Here is a 22,443-nt window from a genome sequence, read left to right as displayed (position 1 = left end):
CTTCTGGCTTCTTCTCTCTCCCCTTGTCTTTCCCTTCCCATGCCTCTGCCTTAGAAGAGCCCATGGCTAAGGGGCTGCTGAGTGCCCTCTGGCCTGGCCGGGCCCTGCTCTGAGGGAGGAGGGGAAGCTGCAGCTTGGAGGGGCCCCTAGGCCCCAGACTCTGTAACATCACCATAAATGCACCAAAAGAATAAAACTTTGACAAATAACTCTCAAAGGGCCCTGGGTGGCCTGGAGCAGTCCCAGCACCTTCCTTAACACTCAGAGAGATCCAAAACTCCTGCGTGAGGGCAGGTCCTTCTAGAGGGAAGCCAAATGTTCCCACCTCTCCAGGCCTGGTGTCTCTGAAAGTTGGCCCTTCCTTTGGCCCCTTCTCCACCAGGGCAGAGAAGGCTCTCTGGAAAAGGAGGCCTTGGAGGTGCCGGCCTTGCCTGTGTGTCTCTCTGTCTTTCATCCTGTCTGTGTTTCATGTCATGATCTCCAGCTCTGGGACAGGTTGCAGAGAGCAGACAGGCACAAGTACTGTGGCCTGCACATCTCTTTCATCTTGCTTCAGGCCTGTCCACAGCTCCAAGTTTTCTGGGGCTACAACTCAACTTTGCCCCGACAACAGCTTTAAAAACTGAAATATAAAGCCACCAGTGGGAGAGGAATGTTCTCACCACCTTGCCAATAACAGTGGTGATGACAAACAAGGTGGTGGCACCCACGGGCTCAGGCTCTGGGGAGCTGTCAGGGCATAATTTGCATGCTAAATACAATATTTTTAGCACCAAGGTTTGGAGCACTTAACTTGCCCTGAACACTTAATTATGGACTTTGATCTTATCTTTGAACTTGAATGTATTGCCAAGCCTAGGAGAGTTCCTGTCCCCAGGAGCACCCTGATTTTAGAGGTGGGATATAAGAAGACCTCTTATGTAGCTCAGGGCAGCCAATAATAGTGACCTCCTCCTAGAAGGCACTGGGGCCCCGCTGGGTTCAGAAACGTTAAGGACCTCAGCAATTGACGTTCGCTCACAACCAGCCAGCCAGCACACGCACTGTGTTCTCAGTCTATGGATGATCCTGACCTGGATGGAGCTTACACAGTCATTCTACCATTAGAAACCCAAGAGGGCATGCAAGTGTATAGCGGTGAGAACTGGAAGAGATGACAAAGAGAGGCAGAGAAAGAGAGGAAGGAAGGACCCAGAGCAGGAGGCGAAGCAAGACCCAGAGCAATCTGAGAGGAGCCCTGTCAGAGAGAAGAGGGGAAGAGGGCAGGGCAGGGGCGGGAGGCGGGGCAGGAGAAAGGTGCCCACAGTTGTCACGAGGCTTCAATTCTTTTTTTCCAGACAGCAGATTGACAGCTGGAGTGGGCAGGGGGAGGGCTGGGTTCCGCCCCCTCCCCCCTCAGCTCTTCAGGGGCAAAGGAATGGGAGGAATGGGACCCAAGAGCACAGAGGTAGAAGAAGTTCCCTTCCCGGGTTCCTCTGGGTGGAGGAGCGACCCAGGCTCTGGCTCCGTCCATGGAGGCCGTGTCCCTGACCCCCTTCTTTTGGCAGTGAGGACACCTCCAAATTTCCCCTCCTCACTGCTGCTGCTGTGTTCTGTGCCTGTACCTCTGTAAGATGCCTTTTAATCTGAGAAGTGCACATTTGCCTTTACAGCTGGTGGAGTCTGCAGCACGCTCCTGCCCTCCCTCACCCAGAGAACAGCACAGGGTCACCGCCTAGGGCCAGGCGTGCCCGGGGCCCTTGCATAGCCATCTCAGGTGGGAAACTGAGTCACGCAGTTACAAAGGAGCAGATCCAGCTGGGGTTGCCCGTTCACAAGGCTTCTGGCCCTTATTCTTCCCTGGGTGAGTTTGAAGGAGTGCCAGGTGACCATGTGCTAGGGAGAGGTCCTGGGAACTGAGAGGGTGAAAGGTTCATTGTTTCATCCCTTCCTCTACCCACTTGGCGTCTCCCTTGGTGAATATTTATTGAGTAGTTCTTATACTTTAGGTCTGTGGTGAAGGGCTGGGGATAAAACAGTGAAGAAGGTGGTCATGATCCTGCCCTCCTGGGCTCACAGTCTGATGGGATGACAGACGCAATAGTCATACAATAATGTACACATTCCACTCCCCACCCCAAGGAGAGCTCTGGCTGGGTGTGAAGACCACCATCAGGACCCCGGGGAGGGCAACACAGCACAGGAAGTGCCACACCGCTCCAGCACACTGTTTTCCTGATGGTGTGAGAGTTGGCAGCCCTGGGGGGCCTAGGCTGTGAAGCAGGTGGAGAACTGGCAGAGGCAAGAAGAAAACTGCAGCAGGGAGCACTTCCTAGGTGGCTGGACAAGGTGGCCCTAGAAGAAACAACTGTAGATCCTGCTTCCCAGGGAGTCTCAGAACAGGGGCAGCCATGGACCTACAACCAGGAGCACTGAAAGCTGGTCTGCCTTGGGCAGTTCTAGTGCCTCCATCTAGCTGGGGACCACTTGGTCCCCAGAGGCTGCATGACTGTCTTTCCCTGCCACCAGCTGTCCTCATGCCCGCTGGCTTACTGACATCCAGGTCCCAAGACCTGGCTCTGGCTCACATCCGTGCAGGGGCCACTGCGGGCTTAGCCCTCCCTGATTGTGTTCCCCGTTTCTATCCCCCCGGCAGCATGCTGAGCCTGTACCTCAGAACAGAAGCCTCTCATCTGAGGTGTGTGGTTTGCTCATGCGGCAAGGCTGACCTCATGCCGGGCTCCTCCTGCTGTACTCCAGTCCAGCTTCCTGACCTACCCTTAACGCAGCTGGAAGAGGCTGGTGCAATCAGAAGTTTTACTGTTTAGAATCAGAGAGAGAGAAAAACAAAACTGTTTGGGGTTAGCTAGGACACCCACGGCGTCTGCGATTCTCTGACAAGGTTACCTCCAAACACTGTCCTATTGCTCCCAGGAATGCATAGTGTACTTGAAGACAGCCATGTGGAGGCCAGACTGAGCTGTCTCCAAGGCAGAAAAAAGGATAGGGTGGACAAGAGAGGAAGGCAGTTGCCCTGGAAGAGACAAGTTCCACTGTCCAGTGTCAGTAAGTGCTACCCTGGAGCCCAGAGTCAGGATAGGTAACCTGATCCCACCCCTATTGTCCTGTTAATCTTCAAGTCACACCTTCCTCTGTCTTTCCGTTGCTGTACACATTTACCTTCCCTTTTCTACCTCCTTCGCCTGCCTGAAAGCAGAGAGGGGTCTAAGGAAGCAGCTCATCAGCCTCATCCTACTCTACCTCGGTGGACGCAAGCAAGTCGCCTTTGCTTTGCTTACACCAAGCCCCCTGCCTGGCTTTGGAGGCTCCTGGAAATACAATCTGTGGGTCATTCTCACTGCTGGCTCTCAGCAGGCAAGACTGGCTGGTGGGGGTTGCCTTTACCCTGTAACTGACCCCACGCTGTTTTGTAAGTCCCAAGGTCACAGCCCACTGCAAGGCACTGAAGGAAAGTCTTCCTTTCCTTCTTAGAATTTACTGGTAAAGGGAATTAGGCAGCTGCTTTCCAGGGCATCCTCCCCTACAGGCTCACAGAGGTTGGACTATCTCTGACTTAACCCAGAGAAACACTCCTCTAATGCAGGAAAAACTTCAAGAAACTAATAGGTTGGGTCCTTACTGTCTTGCACTTTGGCTGATTTGGCACCAGATTTAACTATTACAGTAACCCAGGGGGAGATAAGCATTATTGCTCGATGAAGTGACCAGGCTAAAAAATTTCAGCAACTTGAGGAAATGCACCCAGTGGGTGGCTCCGTCAGGATTCATGCTGAGGTCTCCCCTCCAAGGCCACCGGTCTGGCCTTCCCTCCTCTGCCTCAGCCCCACCTAGTTCCTACTTTCTGTCCCTTACATTGCAGCACAGCCAAAGCCCTACTGCCCACAGTCAATTCAGCAAGCATGAGAGGAGCCTGCTTCATGTCTGTGTACCGACCCTAAGAAAGGACTGGGGAGGGTACAAAAACAAGCAGGACATGGTAAGGTGGTTTGCACTGAGCAAAAAGGCAGAACAGAGAGCTGCTCTCTCAACCTCACTGCAGGGGGTGTTGCTGGGACAGTGCCCTTGGGTTGAGGGAGGGGTGCGTCTCCAGCAGTGCAGGCAGAAAAGAGTCCATGAGCAGGGACAGGTAAGTGGGATCTTGCAGAATAGGTGGGTCTCCAACAGGCACTGGTGGGAGAAGACCAGTGTGATGGGAGAAGGCCATGTGGGCCTTGGACTGGTGAGTATGATGAGAGGACTAGCCATAGGGGCAGAGAATGCAAGTCTCAGACCAGTGCCCTAACTGATTAAAGAACCCTAACAAAGTGGAACGGATAGGGCCAGGGATATAACATAGCACCTGCTCGGCAAGTGCAAGGTCCCAAGTTAAATTCCCAGTACCCTACCCACCAAAAAGTGGAAGGGGTGTTTTATGAGGGGTGGGCAGAGAAGGAATGTTCCTAAGCAAGATGATCAGAACTGCCATCTGTGTGTTCAGATGGTACCTTTTTCTCTGCCTGGACCCTCCCTTGACCTCCACTGCCCTCCTTTCTTCCTGCCAGGAGCCCAGAGACCTGCTTTCTCCCTTTTCACCCTCATCCCATGTCATCTTCCCCCCGGAGCTTGGAGGGGGCCACACTTTCCTCATTTGCTCAGTGCTTCTAGGTTGTATCCATTGGCCTTTCCAGTCCTCAGGAGTTTTCTACTGATTGCTGTGAGCCTACCTTTCTTCTGAGATGGTCACACATTCACCTTTGGACTTCTGCCCTGCCCTTGAACTCTTGTAGCTAAGGTGCCTTGCTTCTTCTGGTTTCCTGACTCCCCACCGATTCCTTCTCCCAGCACAAGAAACTACCCAGGCAGCACAGCCTGGGCTCCTTTCATTTCTGGGGACAGACAAGCTAGATGATGCCATCTCTCAGGGTCCAGGAGAACCCCGGAGGGGACTGGATTAGTTCGAGCAAGGTTTAGGATGGAAGAAGAGGCTGTTGTCTGGGAAGAGGGTAAGGAATGAGGAATGAATAGTATAATGTCAATGAGGCAAGGCAGGAATAGAAAAGTAGAAGAGCCGCAAAATAACAATGAGTCTCAGCGAGTGCTGGGCTGTGATATTCCAATTGCATCCTTCCAATGGTAAATCTGTTACAAACATGGAGGCTGAAGCTCAGAAAGTTTAAGGAATGTCTACAGTTAGTAAAGGGCAGAATCAAGACCCCAGTCTAGGTCTGGCTGACCAGCTCTCCATCCTCTGTCACAGGCCAGGATCCCAGACTCCCACCACAGAGCCCAACTGCACCCTGCGCTCAGCATGAGCCTGTAGCATGCATGGTACATCCCAGCTATATCCACCCTCAGCAGAGGTGCAAGGTGACAGCAGCTCCCTTCTGCCTCTCACACTGAGCCCAAGTTCCTGAGTCATGATGGGCACCAAGGTCCCCCACCGAGAGCCCACCCTCCCCACCCACTCTAAACAGGACTGTCCCTCCCTACAAGCAGCTGTTTCTCTACCACATTCTCCAGCCAGTTAGTCTCTCCCTGTTTCCAACCTGGCCAGGCTTTCCCCATCCTCTGCTCCATCCTTTTCACACACTTGAACATTCACATCTTCCAGGAGGCCCTTTCTGATCAAGTCCACCTGGCTTGAAAACTGCTGCAGGAGGGGATGCGGGGGAAGGTTATAGATGCCCTGTCCACTGTCCACATGTGGCTACTTAAATTTATTGATATTAAAAATTTGATTCCCCAGGCACACTCACCACATTCAAGTGCTCAATACCCAAATATTAGTGCAGATAAAGCAAGCTAGGAGGCCTTCTCCTATAAAGTCCTGTTGGACATCGCTGGTCTAGAATGACTCTCAAGTTTTGGGTACCTTCAGCTCACATGAGAGCAATGAGCAAGCTTATGGAGGGGGAAAAGAGTGTTCAAGTTGGGACAGTTTGAGTTTAAAGATTCCATAGCCCTGCTAAGTAGAGAGGTCCAATAAGAAATTGGGACATTCAATTTCTAATACCTTATACCTAAGCTCTCCAAACAGTGCTGGAAAGTCCTTGTAGAGACTCTCTCCTCAGGACTATCAAGGGCTTCTCTAAAATCCAGTTGTGAAGTTCTAGAAGACAGTGGTGCTGAGCTGGGACTCAAGGCAGATGCTGTGTGTGTTGTGTCTGGCTAGGGAGAGTTGAGGGAGAAGGTGCTCCCAGGCAATGAGAGCACCTGCTTGCCAGGGCTGCCTTGATACTATCACTTCTGCTATGAATTAGAGGAAGTGGATAAAGGAAGCAGGATCTGAGGACCCCAGCCGAGTCTCAGAACCATCCGAGGTGAAATGACTCCCAGGGACTATCCTGTCCATATCTCCATGGGACAATGGGTGCCAAAGAATCATCTACCTTTTCTAAAGCCTTTCTTTAAAGTCCTTCCTCAAACTCTTCCCAACAAGATAAGCCAAACATCCTTCCCTGTGCCCTGTCCTCACCGTTTCTGCTTATTCATCTGTGCAGAACTGGCTGTGAATATGTAGCCCCAGCTCTCTTCTCTGGCTCCCCTAGGATCCTAGACTTGGGGCCAGAGCCAGATTGCAGGACACAGGAAGATGTAAATAGCCTCGTGCACTCCTTCCGTCTTCCTCCTGCTCTGCTTGTTCTGGGAAAGTCAGGCATCCTAGAGGTGTTTTTAACTACAAGTTTTGCTTAAGGTTTAGTTTCAGGAAGAACCAAGAGATTGGGGCCGGCAACTAGCAGGGAGTAAGAGAATTGTACAGTCTGCTTATGTGTCCCCTAGTCCTCAGGAGTCCCTGCTCAACCACTAAGCCTTCCCCACCCTGCGTGGGGCAGGCCAACAACTCTATGGTTCTACTGAGGAAGGCCGCAGTGAGAAACCGCGGAATGCCCCCTACTGGTAGATCTCAACCCTGGCTGTTCAGAATCACCTGGGAATTTTGCATGGTGTTCACACCAGGATTCTAACCAGGATTTTCTGGTTTAACTGGTTGAAGGTAGGGCCAGGTTTAAGTGTATTTTAAAAGCTCCTCACAACTGGGCATGGTTGCACATGCCTGTAATCCCAGCATTCCAGAGAGCTGAGGCAGAACTGCAAATTTTAGTTTGGCCTTGGCAATTTAGAGACCTAGCAAGACCCTGAAGGGCTGGGGACATAGCTCTGTGTGAAAACCCCGGTTCGATCCCCAGTACAAAAAAAGAAAAACAACAAGCCCCTCACCGTGAGATTTTCATGTGCAAGCTTCACTTATAGCTGACACTAGAGGACATAGCCCAGCTCAGAGAAGCTTCTAGGTCTGGCTTTTCTGAGGCAGCTATAGGCTACAGCTAAGGTAAAGTGTCCAGAGCCCAACAAGCTGGAGCCACAGGATGGAGCACTGCTCAAAGGGACTCATGCACTGGACAGGGTTGTGTGTGCTGCTGCCTTGTCTCTCCCACCTCTGCTAAGACCATAATACTGACTGTGGACCCCGTGGCCAGAGGAGTGACACAAAGGGATGTTGTCACTTGGCTCAGGGGTTGAGACTGGCTGGAAGTTGGGGCATAAATTCCCTTTCTCTGAGAGTTACAAAACATTCTTGAGCTGGAGAGGCCACTTCTGCTGTGCAGTGTGGGAGGCACAGCGGAGCAGCAAAGGACCCTGGGGCACCTGTTCTGTCCTTTGCCTCTCAAGGGCTGCTGAGCCAGGGCCCTCACCACACACAAAGTCAGCATGAGCTTTACCAGGTTTGCTCCTACTACCCCCAACCAGCTCACAAGGGGCCAGGCTGTGGTCATGGGTGAGCCAGCTCTGAGAGTGACTGCTAAGGAGAAAAGTCACTGCCCAACCGGCTCCACATCAAAGCCAGACAACCCATGCTCACCAACGCAACACCTTCAGCTGCCCCTGCTTCCTTCCTTCACATACACTCACATATGAATTACACACATGCATGTATCATACACATACACTTGCCAACTCTCCTCAGGTGCCCTTCCTGGGCTCACGTACTATATAGTCCACATATATGCAATATGCCAGATCTCTCTCTCTCTCTCTCTCTCTCTTTCTCTTTCTCTCTCTCTCACACACACACACACACACACACACACACACACACACGCCATACTACTGGCCCATATATATACCCAGTTCCACAGTCAATCCATCTCTAATGCAGAGATTCAGATCCACAGCTTTATTGACTTCAGCATTTGAAATCAGCCATACTTCTGGGCACAAAGAAGGTTGCAGATGTGGGGCCAGGAACCAGGAAACTGGTGTCCCGCATAGGATAGCTCATCCACATAGGAGCATCCATTCTTCATCCCCAGGAGACCATGTAGGAGACAAGGGTGGGCCATTCGGAAGCTGTGGTCATTGTGGCGACAGGCTGGCTGAGGCTTTAAGTAGGGAGCAGGCAGCTCCTCTGAACTCTGAGCCCCGGCCTCCCGGACAAAGTGAGTGAGTCTGGCTGTCCTGCCCCAGTCTGAGGGGAGGGCCAGCAACTAAGACACAAGCTGGAAAGAACCCACTTCCCTCATCCCTAGGCCTGCCTTTGTCTCCAGAGGGGCTTCCCAGGATGCAAAGACCCCATGAACTCAGAGGCAACGGACAAAAGCTGGCCAGAATCTTGGGGCTGGAAAAAGAGCTTGGATCCATGTAAAGCAGGAGGAAGAGGCCAGGGGTCTGTTGGAGGCAACTTGGAGGAGGAGCTGGAAGCAGCTGTCCAAGCCAAGCACCCATCTCCAAGCTACAAGCTCAGTGGTATCTCTCCCGGTCCCTATCACCCGGGACACCAAGTTCCTCTTTCCTCTCAAGGTCAAAAGAGCAGGAGGGAAGAAGTCCGTTCAGAAGCCAAGTTTCACTTCCATCAACCCCTCCTTTTTCAAGCAAGGTAGTGCCTAAACTTCTGTCTGGGCTCCTGGCCCAAAACTACCCAGAATGGCCAGTGAGGGCTCCTTGCCCTCAAGGAAGGCCATGATGCTCTGCCTTTGACTCCGGAGGGCCAGTTGCAGTGGAGTGCAGCCCACCTCGTCCTGGATGTCCAGCTGGGCACCAGCCCTGACCAGCACTTTGAGGATGGCTGTGTCCCCCTTGAGGGCAGCCAGATGGGCAGGTGTCCAGCCCACCTTGTTACGTGCGTGCACATCTGCGCCGTGGTCCAGGAGGTTGATGACGCTCAGGAAGGCACCCCTCTGGACTGCCAGGTGGAGGGGCGTCCAGCCCGCCTGCTCAGCAGCACTCGGGGGAGCCCCACACTGCAGCAGTGCCAGCAACACCGTCTCATCCCCATGACGGGCAGCCAGGTGTAGGGGGGTCCAGTTCATACTTCCAAGAGCACCCACATCTGCATGGCTCTCAACCAGCAGGTGGATGACCTCCAGGTGGCCTTTGTAGGTTGCTAGATGCAGGGATGTCCAGCCCTGCTGAGTGGGCAGCTCCAGGCTGGCCCCATATCTGAGAAGCATCTTGCAGATGAGGTGCTTGCCCCTGGCAGCAGCAATATGCAGTGGGCTATAGCCACTCTGGTCAAGGGCGTCAGGGGCCGCCCCACTCTTCAGCAGGTACTGGATGGCCCGCACTTTGCCCCGCTCCACTGCCAGATGCAGTGGTGTCCTCAGGTTTTTCTGTCGAGCATCCAGCTCAGCCCCCTGGCTGGTCAGCAGCTTGACCAGGCTGATGTGGCCAAAATAGGCAGCCACATGGAGTGGGGTCTTACCCTCACCTTCACACAGGTTAGGGTCAGCGTGACGGGAGACCAGAAGCCGTGCCACATTCTCAAAGTTGTTCTGTGCAGCCAGGTGAAGTGGGGCCCAGCCTTCATGCTCCTGGGCATTCACAAGGGCCCCATGGTCCAGGAGCAGGCGGGCAGTGCGGTCATCCCCATTCTGGGCTGCAAAGTGCAGTGGGGCCCAGTCGTCCTCATCCACCAGGTTAGCGTCAGCACCGTGTGTCAGGAGCACAGCACAGAGCTCAGGCTGCTGGTCCTGGGCAGCGATGAGGAGAGGTGTGTAGCCAGAGGCTGTCTGGCAGTCCACGTCAACCTCATGGGTCAGCAGCAGCCTCACTTGCTCCACACTGCCCTGGGCCGCCAGGAAGTGGAGGGGTGTGACTTTGTTCTCGTAGACGCGCAGCTCTTCATCACTGGGGACCAAGCTCTCACTGTCAGAAAGTTGCAAAACCTGCTTCAGATAGTCTCCAGAATCTGCTGGGAAGAAGTTAGGTTAGAAAAAAGAGATCCATGACCTGTCCCTAGGTCATCATGGCCACCTCCCTGCCTCATCCAGGAACAGAGACGAGAGAGGTGACAGTAAGGCCTTTCCTGGTATTGAAGGGCTCTCCACATTTGTTACCACCACTGTAGGAGTTCGGGCCTCATTGTCTTTGAGTCTGAGGGTTTTCCTGCACAGATGTGGTGCAAACAACTGGGCTCACGAGACCCAGGTCCAAATCCTTACTCCCCCTGAAGCCCTGACTTCAGCCAGTTCTCTGCCTCTTTAAGCTTCCACGTCAGGCTGGGTAAAGGGGAGACCAACAGTTGTCATCTCATCACACTAGTGTGAAGACAATGCAGGCAGGTTAAATCTTTCAGGGGAGGGCCAGAGGGGGGTAAGTCCACACAAATTGGAAGTACATTTGTGGTTGGAACTATAATCTAAACTCCCCATGAGGTCTTCAGGACTTACTTTCTACTATGCTACCCAGTGGCCTATCAGAATTAAAAATTACGAGAGTGATCATGGCCCAGGCCCACTTCCTATAGATTTTGATTTTATTTGTCTAGAGTGGGGCCTGGGCATCCATTTTTGCTTGTTTTGTTTTTAATTTGCCAAGTAATTCTAATGTGTTGCCCACATTAAGAGCCAATGCTCCACCTCTTGGGTCAGAGTGGAGCAGTCAGGTTTTGCTAAGACACAGAACTGAAAAAAAAAAAAAAAACAGAACCAAGACCTTCAGTACAAGCATGTTTCTGGACCTCTTATGTGGTTGCTAGGAACGGCCCCACAACCTTGGGTGTATGGCAGGCCTGGGGAGGAGGAGAGAGCCTGGGGACAGGTGTGACTGGATCCTTCTTGTGGGTTCTCTGGTTCCATAGCAGTACCGTGGGCTTACCACTGTCCGTTAGCTCCTGGCTGGCTTCTGAACTGACCTGGGAAGGCAGAATCAGTAGAGACAGGTACATCAGCAACGCACAGCTCCCTGTCCTCCTGCAGGACTCACATCCTGCCCCAACCTGAAGACTCTCTGCCTACACCACTGCTTCCCCAGCTGTGCCTAGAGGGAAGAATGGGCAGTGGAGACCTGGGCAGACCAAGATGGCCCAAGGTTTGGGCTTTCCTTGGGGCCACATGGCTGCAGGGGTGATCTGTGGGTTCATTTAGGAGCCCCCTTTAGCCTCTGGCTAGCTTCAGTGTCAGAGTAAGGACAGGAGAGCAGAAAGATGATGGTGACACCCACAGTGTGACAGTTTAGGAGAGCCAAGGCCTCCCTCTGCAGGACCTGAGGCTGCACCCACCTCCTGGGGCTGGTGGCGTAGAGATGGTTTACAGGACACCTTCCTGGCCAGGGCCTCGACCTCAGGGTCTGCCACAGGACTCTGGAGCAAGGACAGCAGCATGTCTGTCTCAACTGTGATGTCTGCTCCACAGAAGAGAGGGAGAAAGGAGGAAGCAAGTTGGCCAGTGGTCCCCCCGACAATTTTAGATTCCCTAACATTTCCTTTGTCTCCTCAAAACTTATTCCTAGGCTCATATATAATCACACAAGCACAGAAGGAACCGAAAGGACAGTTTTGCCTTGACAGGGACTCCTTTGGCAAGTCACTGACACTCTTTTCCACAGGACAAAGGGGCGGAGCCAGGCGAGCTCTAAGATGCTCACCCATGTATGAGCTTTCTGAGTGCCTAAAGAACAAGGTATCCTCACTGTCCCTTCCAGGCCTGGGACCCTCATGGCCTGGGATCTCACGGCCTGGGAGAACTTTTATCAGTGGAGATGCAGCAGCCCTGACCAGGAGCGGGGCCTGGTTGCACAGCTCGGCCACAGGGCCAGGCCCCGACGCTGCACTGAGGGTTCCTACAGCACCTCTTGCAGGCACACACCCAAGCACACACCAATCAGAACCCTGGTCTCAGCTGCCCCAGCGTCCAGCACTGTGATGCAGATTCTGCTACAAAATAATCTCTCCAGGCTCTTGTGCTGCAGTTGTGTCTGCAGAGCACTCAGGAGGGGGCTTGGGGCCAACCACCCCCTTCCTGTCCTTATCCACTCCATGGGCCCTGGGCAGGGAAGGCTGGATGAACACCTAGAAAGCATGGCCTCTTCTTGGGGTCTTGGTCCCAGCAGCGTTTCATCAGGTCCACCATCTGCCGGGCCTCGCCTGGCCACTCATCCGAGACAGGCTGCAGGGAGGGCCGCATGCCCGCTGCTACTCGGATGATGATGGTCATCATGTTGAGTCCTGTGAGAGGAGGCCCAGACTGAGCCAGTGCAGGGAGGCAGGGGAAGAGGCGCTGGGTAGGACGGCAGGGGCGTGTGCGCACAGTAGGGGGCGCTGTAAATACTGGTGAATAAGCAGATCTTGAACCCACTTGAGCCCCCGACTTGAGCAGGTGAGTCTCTGATCCAGCTCCAGCCTCATGCCAGCTCACGAGTGAACATGACCCCACACTGCAGGCTTTTGCCATTCAAAGGCGGCAAGGCAGACCACAGGCCTGGTTAAAAGTTTTGGCTGCCCATGGTTCGAGGCTGTCAGGTTTCCTGCCTGTCTCTTTACTCGCCTCTAGATGGCAGGATGGGGAGAAGCAAGGGGCTTCAGCCACCTGGGGCAGGGGTGCTACAGCCGCAAGCAAAGCTGACTTTTGTTGTCCCCTTTACTCTTATATGAGCTCTAGAAGCAAAGGATGCAAAGAAGAAGATGAGGGACGAGTCCCTGGTTCCCAACACAAACCTCAGCTTCCCCTGCCCTCACCAACCTCAGCCTCCCACAGTCCCTTCCAGGACCCCATCTGAAGGTTGCCCCTGCCCCAGACTCAGAGCCATCTGCTACCTGAGTATGGTTTCTTCTGAGTGAGGAGCTCCCAGACGACAATCCCGAAGCTGCAGAGAAGGAACACATTCCCTCAGAGATTGTCAGACAGCCATGATTCCCCCAGCCAGGCGGACCCCTGCGGACCCCACGACCCCAGGCAAAGCCTCTCTGGCCAGAGTTCATCCTACCTCTACCTTTCTCCCCTGAGCAGGGAGGGGCCAGAGTTTATCGCTGTCCTGCTCTGTCCCCTGGCCGCAGGGACCAGGCGGGGTGGTGGCAAATCTGCCTCTGGGTAGGTGACAAAGAGCCCAGCTACCCTCTCACCTATACACATCGTGGTTGGGCCCTGGGGCCTTGTTACTCTCCAGGAACACCTCAGGGGGGATGTAGCTGAGAGTACCCCGCAGAGCTGACCTCTCAATGTACTGCATCCCGGTTGACTGTTCCATCCACTTGGACAGGCCAAAGTCTGAAATCTGATAGGAAGCCAGGTGCCAGGAGTGGGTTGGGATAGCCTTGCCTCCAGAAGCCAGCCTTTATTCCTCACCCTTCCAGTTCATCACAGCGCTTTCCTACTTCACTGTCTCCCAGCTGAACCACTAACTACCTGCGTGATCTTGGGCAACTTCTTTACCTTCAGAACCTCAGTGCCCTCATCTGTAAAATGGAAATAAAAATCAGTAATTTACTCACAGGGACATTATGGGCCTTAAATGAGGTAGCATACAAATAGCACTTAGAGCACGGCACGTGATATAGCCTTGGCAGGTGCTGCTGTTACCCAGAGGGACTATAGAGATAGCTGCCATCGTCCATGAGCTTCTGCTCATCCATCTGAACAGGCCCCGAAACACACCATGTGTATTCAGCCCCACCTCTCTCATTCACCAATTTGCCATTCATTTAAGGCCATAAAGATGGAGCGCTCCATACCCTCATTAGGGCCTGTTCAGACAGGGGTTATGCATGTTAATGAAAGAGTTTCACAAGTGATCATGCTCTTGCAACTGGGGTTAGCAATATAAAGAAACAGAGATACAGTGAGGGGTAGAACAGTGCCCTGCTGGGGCAGATAGGGAGACACTTCCCTGAAGAGTGGTGTTTAAACTCTGGGCTGAAAGGTGATCAGGTCTTTGCTAGACAAAGAGAGAGGAGAAGAGGAACAGAATGTGCAAACATCTGAGGGGAGAAAAGAGTATGCCATGTCTTAGGAACTAGAAAAATAGGTTATTGTGACCTTCTTAAGGATTATCTCACTTATATACATCCCCGCCGCAAGCAATAAATGAGAGGGAGAGGAAACGTTCTACTTATTTTAGAAACAAGAAACTGAGGCCTAGAGAGCATTATTGCTGGCACTGCAATGCTCAGGTTCATATCTAAATGTTGCTATATATCCAGCCTTCTCTGCTTCAGGTAAGGCCCTTTCCTTCAGTATGTGTCCAAGAAGAGAACTGCTTAAAACCCTGGAGAGGCCTGCTGGCAGGCAGATAGTCTTGCTCACCTGGATAAGAGTCCAGCCTGGCTTTCAAGGGGACAAGGAGACGGAGCAGGGCCCTCACCTTGACATGCATATTGTTGTCCAGCAGAATGTTGCCCGGCTTGAGGTCCAGGTGAAGCAGAGGGGGCTTAATGCTGTGGAGGAAGTTCATGGCCAAGCTGGTCTCATGGATGATGCGGAACTTGAGTTGCCAGCTGAGGCTGTGGGTGGGTAACATCTTCTCCAGGGAGCCACTGGCCATGAACTCCATCACGATGCCCAGGGGTTGCCTGCACACCCCGTAGATGGGCACAATGTGCTGAAACTTGATCTTTTCCATTTTGGCTGCTTCTTCAATGAGGCTGTTCACATCGGAGCTAAGAAAAGTCGGGAGCAACAGATGGAAGAGGGTAACCCGTTAATCATTAGAGCAACTGGGGAAATGCACAAAGTAAGCATGCAGCCAATCTGAGGAGACCCAGAGAAACATCAGGAACTTGCAAGGTAGTGGTGGAGAAACAAGAAGTGATGCCTAGCAGGCCACACAGATGAAAGCTCAGATGGCCAGCAGTGACGAGACAGGACACTAAGGCTTAGCAACCAGTGCACTCCACAGAACTTGCTACAAAAAGCATGCATCCCAGCCTGCCATTTATTCTGGCTGGTATGTTTATCTCCCTCAACAGATTTTAAGCCCCTACAGCACTGATATTGTGTTTCATGCTTCTGCTTTAAAATATCCATTGCCATTTTGATTATGAAAGTAATACGTATACCCTGCAGAAAACCTAGGGAATTCAGAGAGCTATAAAAAGGAAAATTAAAGCACCGGTAATCTAACCTTGCAGAGTTGGCAACTGCTAATGTTGTGGTATCTTCTTTTATGCTACATTGCAAGTTATCTCTTTCCCTTCTCTCTTCCTTTCTCTCCTTTCTCTTCCCCTCTCTCTTTTGATCACAAGCACGCAGTGAGGCCTGCGCACTTCCCCACATCGCCATTCTCCTGAAGCATGGTCTTTAGTGGCTGCACGGCATTCTGTTTTATGGATGAACTATAATTATCCCCACAGCACACTGCCGTGCACCACACAATACGTCTCTGTTGAAGTGAACGGAAGTCAAGACTTAGCGGAAAGCCTTACAAAATAAGCATGTGCAAGCCCGCTCGCTCATCTCACTGTATGCGCCCCCAGAACAGTAAATACCCAAATTGTTATAGACTGTCTGGGGATTGTGGGGATGAGGATTAAGGAGAAGTAGCACTTTTCAAAGAACTCTATTTGCAAAACTGCTGGAGATGCACTCACAGAGCACCCGCAGGACATCCCCTGGAGAGCCTGCCCTCCACAGCAGGCCTCCTACTCCCCTGGCACTTGCAGTTTGTCTGCCTTGTTTCTCTTGTCCTTGCTCCTACTTCTCTACTGTAGCAAGCTCCCCTCCAGCTCTGATATTTTTACTGTCTTCTCTATTCCTCTTGGGCTCACAGAAACTAGAAAAACATCTGCCGTGACACAGCAAAAGCGTGGGCTCTGAGGGTCATCATCCTGACTTCAAACCCCAGCTTTACCACCTACTCTTTGCATGAGCTGGGGCAGGTGAATTCTCCCAGTTTCTCAACTGTAGAACAGGAATAGTAGCAACTGCCTTGCACAATCCCCATTCTCACCCAGGCTCCTGGAGAGTGTCGCCGCTGTCTCTCCATCCCCTCAGCTGCCATTGCCTTCTTCGGTTTGGTTCCTGGTGTCCGTGCTTCACCCAACACCTGTTCCTACGAGCTTTGACCAGTTTCAGGCTCTTGGTTAAGGGTTCAGATCTCTTTTTTTTGAAACTGTTATACCTCAGCATTGCCAGCGTTCTTCTGGATTTCTCCCTCTTGTTCTGGTCACTTGCTCTTTGCTTCCTTTGCAGGCTCAGGACACTTGGCCACTGGGCTAAGCCTTGAGTGCGCTCCTCTCTTCCTTCCTGCTCTGTACTTTCTGTAGTCATTCTCAACACCTCCATTGGCTACTCAGAACTGAATGAGTCTAAAGCGAACCCTTGAGTCTTCCCTAACACCTGCTCTTCTCTCAGCCTTTTTGGACTCCTCCATTCTCAGACAAGGACTTAGGTGCATCTTTGACTCCTCCTCTCACTCCCACAGTCAGGCCCTGGGCAAGTTCTGCCACCTCTACCTTTAAAATACAGCATGGAAATGACTTTCACCACTTCTGCCTGCCTGCATCCTGGCCCAAGTCTTTTTTAGCTTATGTTTACAGTACATAGCGATTACCTTCACCTTGGGGAGTTGAAATATATGCATATTGCATCTTGATCACTTTTACCCCCCTCACGCCCACCCTCCTTTCCTCTTCCTTTTCCCATCTCCACAGAGTCTGCCTCTTTGTTTCCCCTTTTATTTTGCTTTTTAAATTATTTATATTGTAGGTTTCTCATATTAGAGAAACCATGCAATATTTAACCGTGTCACTCCCTCCCACTCTGCTGCTGCCATGTGGGCCTCTTGCTGTCCTGCCCCTTAACCCCAGCCTGTTCCAACCCCAGGATCTTTGCACTGGCTACTTCCTCTACTTTGAAGACCCTACCCTAATGGCTTGCTCCTTCATCTGCTCCAAAGATCTACTCCAATCGTGCCTAATTAGTAACATTCCACAAGTCTATGTAAAACAGCAACCCTACTCCAATTCCTTCATATATACATGGCGCACAAATGAGTATCTTTAGACCAAATATATTCCTGAAAGCTCAGACTAGTCAACTCTCTTTAGGTATTTTAATCAAGAAATGTCGAGTAGTCTTAAGTACTATAGACAAAGTTTTTATTCATCATAGTGTGGCTATAATGCACATAAAGAGAGCCAGGAACCACAGAAGTACATAGGACATAGAACTCTAGACTTGGCCTCCTGGTAAGATCTATGTGACAGCTGGAAGGTGGCCTGGACCCGCTCCCATGCCTGCAGGCTGGGCAGTCTCCACTGTCCAAGGCACACCAGCCTGCAGCAGCGGGGCAGGGTCCAGCCCAGACAGCCTGGGAAGAGAAGGTGATTTGCTGTAGGTCACCCAGCAAAGTCCCACACCTCTCAGGAAGCACAGTCATGCCATAAGAGTTTGGGGTGAGAAGGAGGGCAGCAGGCGGTGGCCAAGACTGGTTATCACCCCCAAGAAGAAGGAAGAAAGCAGGACAAATGTGAGAGGACTGGAGGACGGGGCCTCTGTGAGCTCTGCTGGTCCCACAAACAGGCATTGTGTGCCTGGTGTATTTCAGGTGCAGAGGAAGACAGTTGTGCCTAGGACACTCAGGCTGTGGGGTAGAATTTACAAACAGCCTCAGGCCTAGCTCCCTCCCTCCTCAGAGCTCTCTAGGTCAAATCTTGCCAGCCTCCCTTTCTCTCCTGTGAGGAGGATGGGTCACAGATACCTGGTGGCGTCCTGCTGTGGGGAGGGGGAGCACTTGATGGCATATTGGGTCCTCCAGCGTCTGTGCCGCGCCTGGAACACCTGGCTGAAGCCACCGCTGGCTACTTGTCGCCAGTCGTCCTCGAAGTCGTCCCGGGTGAAGATGGTGAAACTACCCAGCCGCTGCTCCAGGGGCCCAGCGGCCATGGGGTCGGCCCGGCCGTCCTGGCCCTTCCCTGCGCGGAGCACTCTTGCGCGCCTGCAGGTGGGGATCCAGCAGCCTCCGCTTCCGGCTTCTCCGGTCCCAGGAGGGTGGGGATGGTGAGGTGAACCGGCCCTCCCTCTTTCAGCCCAGGAAGAACTGATCCTGCCTTGGAAAGGCGGGGCAAACCTCCAGATGGGCTGGAGGGCGGAGTGGGAAGAGGAGTGTGCCCCTTTGAAGCACCTTATCCTTCCTCCTGGGTTTTGATTTCCCCCCAGCTCCCATCCCTGAGCAAGGGATGGGTGCCAGGCCACAGGGGCACGCTGCAGTTGGAAACAGAAGTGCAGCTTGAGAAGTTCATTCCTTTTTATTTAGACCCAGTGCCTAGTGGAAGTTGATTTGTTATCTTCCTCCAGCACTATTTAGAGTATGTAAGAAAGGTTCCGGGGTCTCTTGTGGTGTGCCTCAGCAAGTATGGGGCTCAGAAAATTATACTGAAGATTTTCTGGTCTGAATCTCTTGGTCTGATTGTCCAGTGCTTCCTTTTGTCTTTGCCGGGTTTTCTTTGTTTGTTAGCCAGTCTCAGTGTGCAAAAGGTTGTCAAGAAGGGTCAGCAGGAAGAGAGAGCTTGACAACCGGACCCCTGTCTGCAGGGGTGTCCCCTTCTTGGCCAAGTTCTCAGCCCAACCGTAGAGGAATCAGCAGCTGTGTGCCCCCGAGGGCAGCGGGACCCATGGCCCTGTTGCCAGGTGGCTTGTTGCCAGAGAAAAAGTTCATGGAGCAACTGGAGCATCACCAGGACCACATCTTCTGGAAGTGGGGGCAGCCTCGGCTGGAAGGACCCCAGAGCGGTGTTGAGGTGCTCAGGAATCTGGCCCAGGAGCTCAGAGAAGAGACTTGGGGCAGAGGGTTGAAAATGTCCCTGTAGAGCCAACTTGTTTCCTGGCCGGATCCAAAGCCATGCTGGTGGGTAAAGGTAGCCAAAGGGCAGCCGGAGTGGAGGTGTCCCAGAGAAGCAGTGGGAGCACACTGGGGCGGCCTTCTCCCTTTCTCTGAACTGCCTGCTTCCTTCCTCTTTCCTGGCTTCTATTCTGGGCAATGCCTTGTTCGGAGACTGGGTATGCAGGGAAGAAGAAAAGAAAGCTTCTCAGTACTGCAGGGGGGGTGGCTGGTCCTTGGAATTGCTTCTCACCTCTCATCTCAAAGACCCGCACAGCAGGGAGAATTAGCAGTGCCTCAACAGATGAGGGCCCCAGGGACACTGAGCAAGGAGTAGGTTACTGCCCATACGCAGGTGCTGCTGGGGGAACCACAGTAGCACAATGCAGGGTTAGACACCTCTCACTTGTTGCTGGGCGGCTGGGCAGAAGTCTACTGGAAACCTCTAGAATGACCAAGTTCCAGTTGGAGGTGACCACCCGCCATAAGAGGAAATGCCTGACCTTTGGTCCATACCTGGAGAGCCCCTCAAATATGCCATCAACCCTCCAGAGTGCGGGCATGACAGGAGAGCGGAGACAGGTAGAAGATGGGGAACTTGTTCTTTCCAGAACATCTTAAACACAACCTCTAGGGTGAGTTCTGGTGAGCAGATTGAGGAGGGAAGATTGTGCCTAAGACAGTTTTCAGGGGTAACCATGGGCCACTCTTCACTGAGCCTGGGCTTTGCTCCTGGGTGGTCACTGCTTTACCTACGACATGTACTTTATAGATACTTTCTTGTTCAGATCCACATCACTGGCCACGTATCTAGGAAATGGTAGTTGATATCCAAGCCCAGGTCTCTTGGGTCCTGTAGATATGGGATGGGTATAGGAAAAGCAGCCTGGGGAAACTTTAAAGAGTATAAGAGAAAATGGAAAAGAGTTTTGCTATTTGGAAGAGGGTGGAGGTGAGGGAAACTCTCTCCAGAGTGGACATATGCCCTACACACAATGTCAGAGAGAGGCCCCAAGCTTGCTTTGGCTGGGGCAAGGCATGGCACAACGGACCCTGTCCCTGGAGCAGCCTTCTCAGTTCCTGATGAGTTGGAGAGGCTTGGAAGGTGATGGAGAACATTATCATTAGGAAGAGCAAGAGGCCAAGGCAAGGCCTCTTGCCTCCTCTGGGTGAGTGGGCATATAGCCTGGACTCGTGACAGCCACCTGACCCTGAGAAAGTCTCACTCAGGGGTACATCTCTGAAACTCGGCAGGATCATCCCAGGCTCTCGGATGAAGTAGCAGCAGTGCATGACTTGGATTTGTGTGGTGGTTCCCTTAGCCCTGCTACTCCTGCAGCGAACAAGCATACAGTGTCAATGACTTTATGAGGTGACTGTCACAGAAATGGTGAAGGAAGCATCATCTGGGAAGAGGGGATTCCAGGACCCCAAATACAACACTGTTGTGAGCAACTTACAGAGTGGAGGTGCAGGGACACTGGGAGCCTGAGTGACACCACTGACCCATCTGTTGGAACAGTAGAACCGCAGTTCTAGCACCCTAGAGCTTCTGAGCAATCAGGCGAAATAGATTTATGAAAGCATTTACCCATCACGGCTAGAGTGGTGACACTGTCATATGCTCCTCCTTTTAACTCTCTAAAGTGGGCCAGTCAAAACCCTGGTAGTCTCTGAAAAAGCTCCATGACAGGGTACCCTTCCTGAGTGAAAGGTGACAGAGGGAGAGAATTGCTGGGTCCTTCAGGAATAAGTGGGGAGAAATTGAGGGAAAAAAGCAAGATCCATCCAGAAGCTTCTTCCCAGTGGTCGGAGTGCCAAAGTCCCATGGTTCCTGCCAGTGTGGGAAGTCTGTACCTCCTCCCAAGTTCCCCACAGAGAGCTATGTGTGGGGAACTGCACTCTCAACCTACTTGAGATGGTTGTGGTCTGACTGCGACCCATGGCCACTGGAAAGTATAGGAAACATGTCCTAGCCACAGGGTTTTTGCCCCAAGAGGCTCAGAGTGCTTCAGATTGACAGCTATCAATGTATTTTATTCTGGCAGATTGAGAATAGAAATTTTCTGGACTTGGATTTATTGAATAAAGTTTCTGTGCATGTGTGTTCTTGTCTCTTGGGGACTTCAAATTTTCAGCCTGCCGCTCCCAGACTGGTAAGCTGGTTGAAAGTCTCTGCAATACTCCGGGCAAGGCTGCAATCCCATGCCAGCTTTTCTCCAAACCAGAATGACAAGCTATTTGCATACAGGGAAGTTCCCCAATCTGCCCCTGTGCTCTATCCTGTAAACATGTCACAGAGGACACCTGGACGTGTTCTAGCAGGCTCCAACCTCTGGGAGCCTGGGTGCCGAGGTGAGGGTAAGATTGGTCGAGATGAAGGAATGTGTATGCAGGAAGCTGGAGCAGCTGCCCAGGAAGTAAGGCTCCAGAGAGAAAGGAATCGAATAGGAACAGAAGTCAAGTGTAAGAGCACATGACTTAGGAAGACTTGCATTCAGTCTGCTTGGCAGTTTTAGGACCTTGACCACATTTCTAGATCTCTCTGGGTCTCTCCATCCATAAAAATAGGATAATAATAGTAATGCCCATTCCAAAAGGTTGCTGTTAGGTTTACAAACTTTAAAAAGGCAGCTGAGTGAACACCCATAGACAAGAAACGAACCAGCTTATATAAAATTAATTCCAAATATATCACGTGTTTAAATATAAAATATACAACTATAGCTGTTAGAGGAAAATATTAATCAACTCAGAATAGGGCCAAAAGCTCATAGGCTTTAATACCACAGGTGTAATCTATACAACGAAAATCTGATAGATTGGACTTCACTGGAATTAAGAACTTTTACTTTGTGAAAGACCCTGTGAAGGTGATAAGAAAGATAAACCACAGGCAGGGTTAAAATATTTGCAAATCATGTATTTGACAAAGTGCTCGGTTTTAGGGTATATAAAGAGATTTTAAACATAGTGATTAAGGAATAAACAAAGAAATCAACCAACCAACCAACCAACCAACCAAAAAAAAGCACCACAACATATCCAACTTGAAAATGCAGAAAAGACACAAACAGACCCTGAAGAGGACATTTCGCTGAAGAAGATACACAGATGGCAAATCATCATGGGAAAAGACGTCCATTATCATTAACCATTAGGCAAATATGAATCAAAGCCACAATGAGCTATCACTACACGTGTATTAGAATGGCCAAAAGTAACAATAAAAAATTAGTTACAACACCAGGTGCTAATGAGGTGATAGAGAGACTGAAAGTAAACAATGACACTATCACCCTGGAAAACAGTTGGGCAGCTGCTGATAGGACTAAACATAAGCCCCACACTATCTAGCAACTTCACTCTGGGGACACTGTCCCAGAAAATGAAAACTTATGCTCGCACCAAAACCTGCTCATGAATTGCAGCTCT

The 22,443-nt window shown here is 51.7% G+C and overlaps 1 protein-coding gene across 3 annotated transcripts; it reads right to left on the bottom strand.

The window, feature by feature from the left end:
* Positions 1–8,136: 8,136 nt before the first annotated feature.
* On the bottom strand, positions 8,137–18,184 carry Ankk1 (ankyrin repeat and kinase domain containing 1). 3 transcript variants are annotated; one of them, XM_013511263.1, is made up of 8 exons: positions 17,890–18,184; positions 14,554–14,848; positions 13,316–13,467; positions 13,010–13,059; positions 12,266–12,421; positions 11,477–11,598; positions 11,074–11,110; positions 8,137–10,168 (listed from the first exon to the last, which is right to left on the bottom strand). In XM_013511263.1, the coding sequence occupies exons 1-8, from the start codon at positions 18,072–18,074 to the stop codon at positions 8,862–8,864; spliced, it is 2,304 nt and encodes a 767-aa protein (XP_013366717.1). In that variant the 5' UTR covers positions 18,075–18,184; the 3' UTR covers positions 8,137–8,861. The 3 variants fall into 3 exon arrangements, with proteins under 3 accessions (XP_013366717.1, XP_005378202.1, XP_013366716.1); XM_005378145.2 differs by having other exon boundaries at positions 8,137–10,165; positions 17,890–18,183; XM_013511262.1 differs by lacking the exon at positions 17,890–18,184 and adding an exon at positions 16,138–16,258.
* Positions 18,185–22,443: the final 4,259 nt, after the last annotated feature.

The sequence above is a fragment of the Chinchilla lanigera genome, unplaced genomic scaffold (genome assembly GCF_000276665.1).
Source record: "Chinchilla lanigera isolate Chin_1 unplaced genomic scaffold, ChiLan1.0 scaffold00011, whole genome shotgun sequence".
Taxonomy (NCBI): Eukaryota; Metazoa; Chordata; class Mammalia; order Rodentia; family Chinchillidae; genus Chinchilla; species Chinchilla lanigera.
The sequence above is the reverse complement of the archived record's forward strand: the minus strand, read 5'-3'. Positions and strand labels throughout refer to the sequence as shown.

Bases quoted from the DNA above. Each gene is read 5' to 3' on its own strand.
- Ankk1 (XM_013511263.1), bottom strand. From the start codon at position 18,074: ATGGCCGCTGGGCCCCTGGAGCAGCGGCTGGGTAGTTTCACCATCTTC. The intron at 13,060-13,315 runs GTGAGAGGGTAG...CCTTCTCTGCAG, and splicing joins CCCAACCACGATGTGTATAG to CTTCGGGATTGTCGTCTGGG. The intron at 12,422-13,009 runs GTAGCAGATGGC...CTCCTCTCACAG, and splicing joins TCAGAAGAAACCATACTCAG to GACTCAACATGATGACCATC.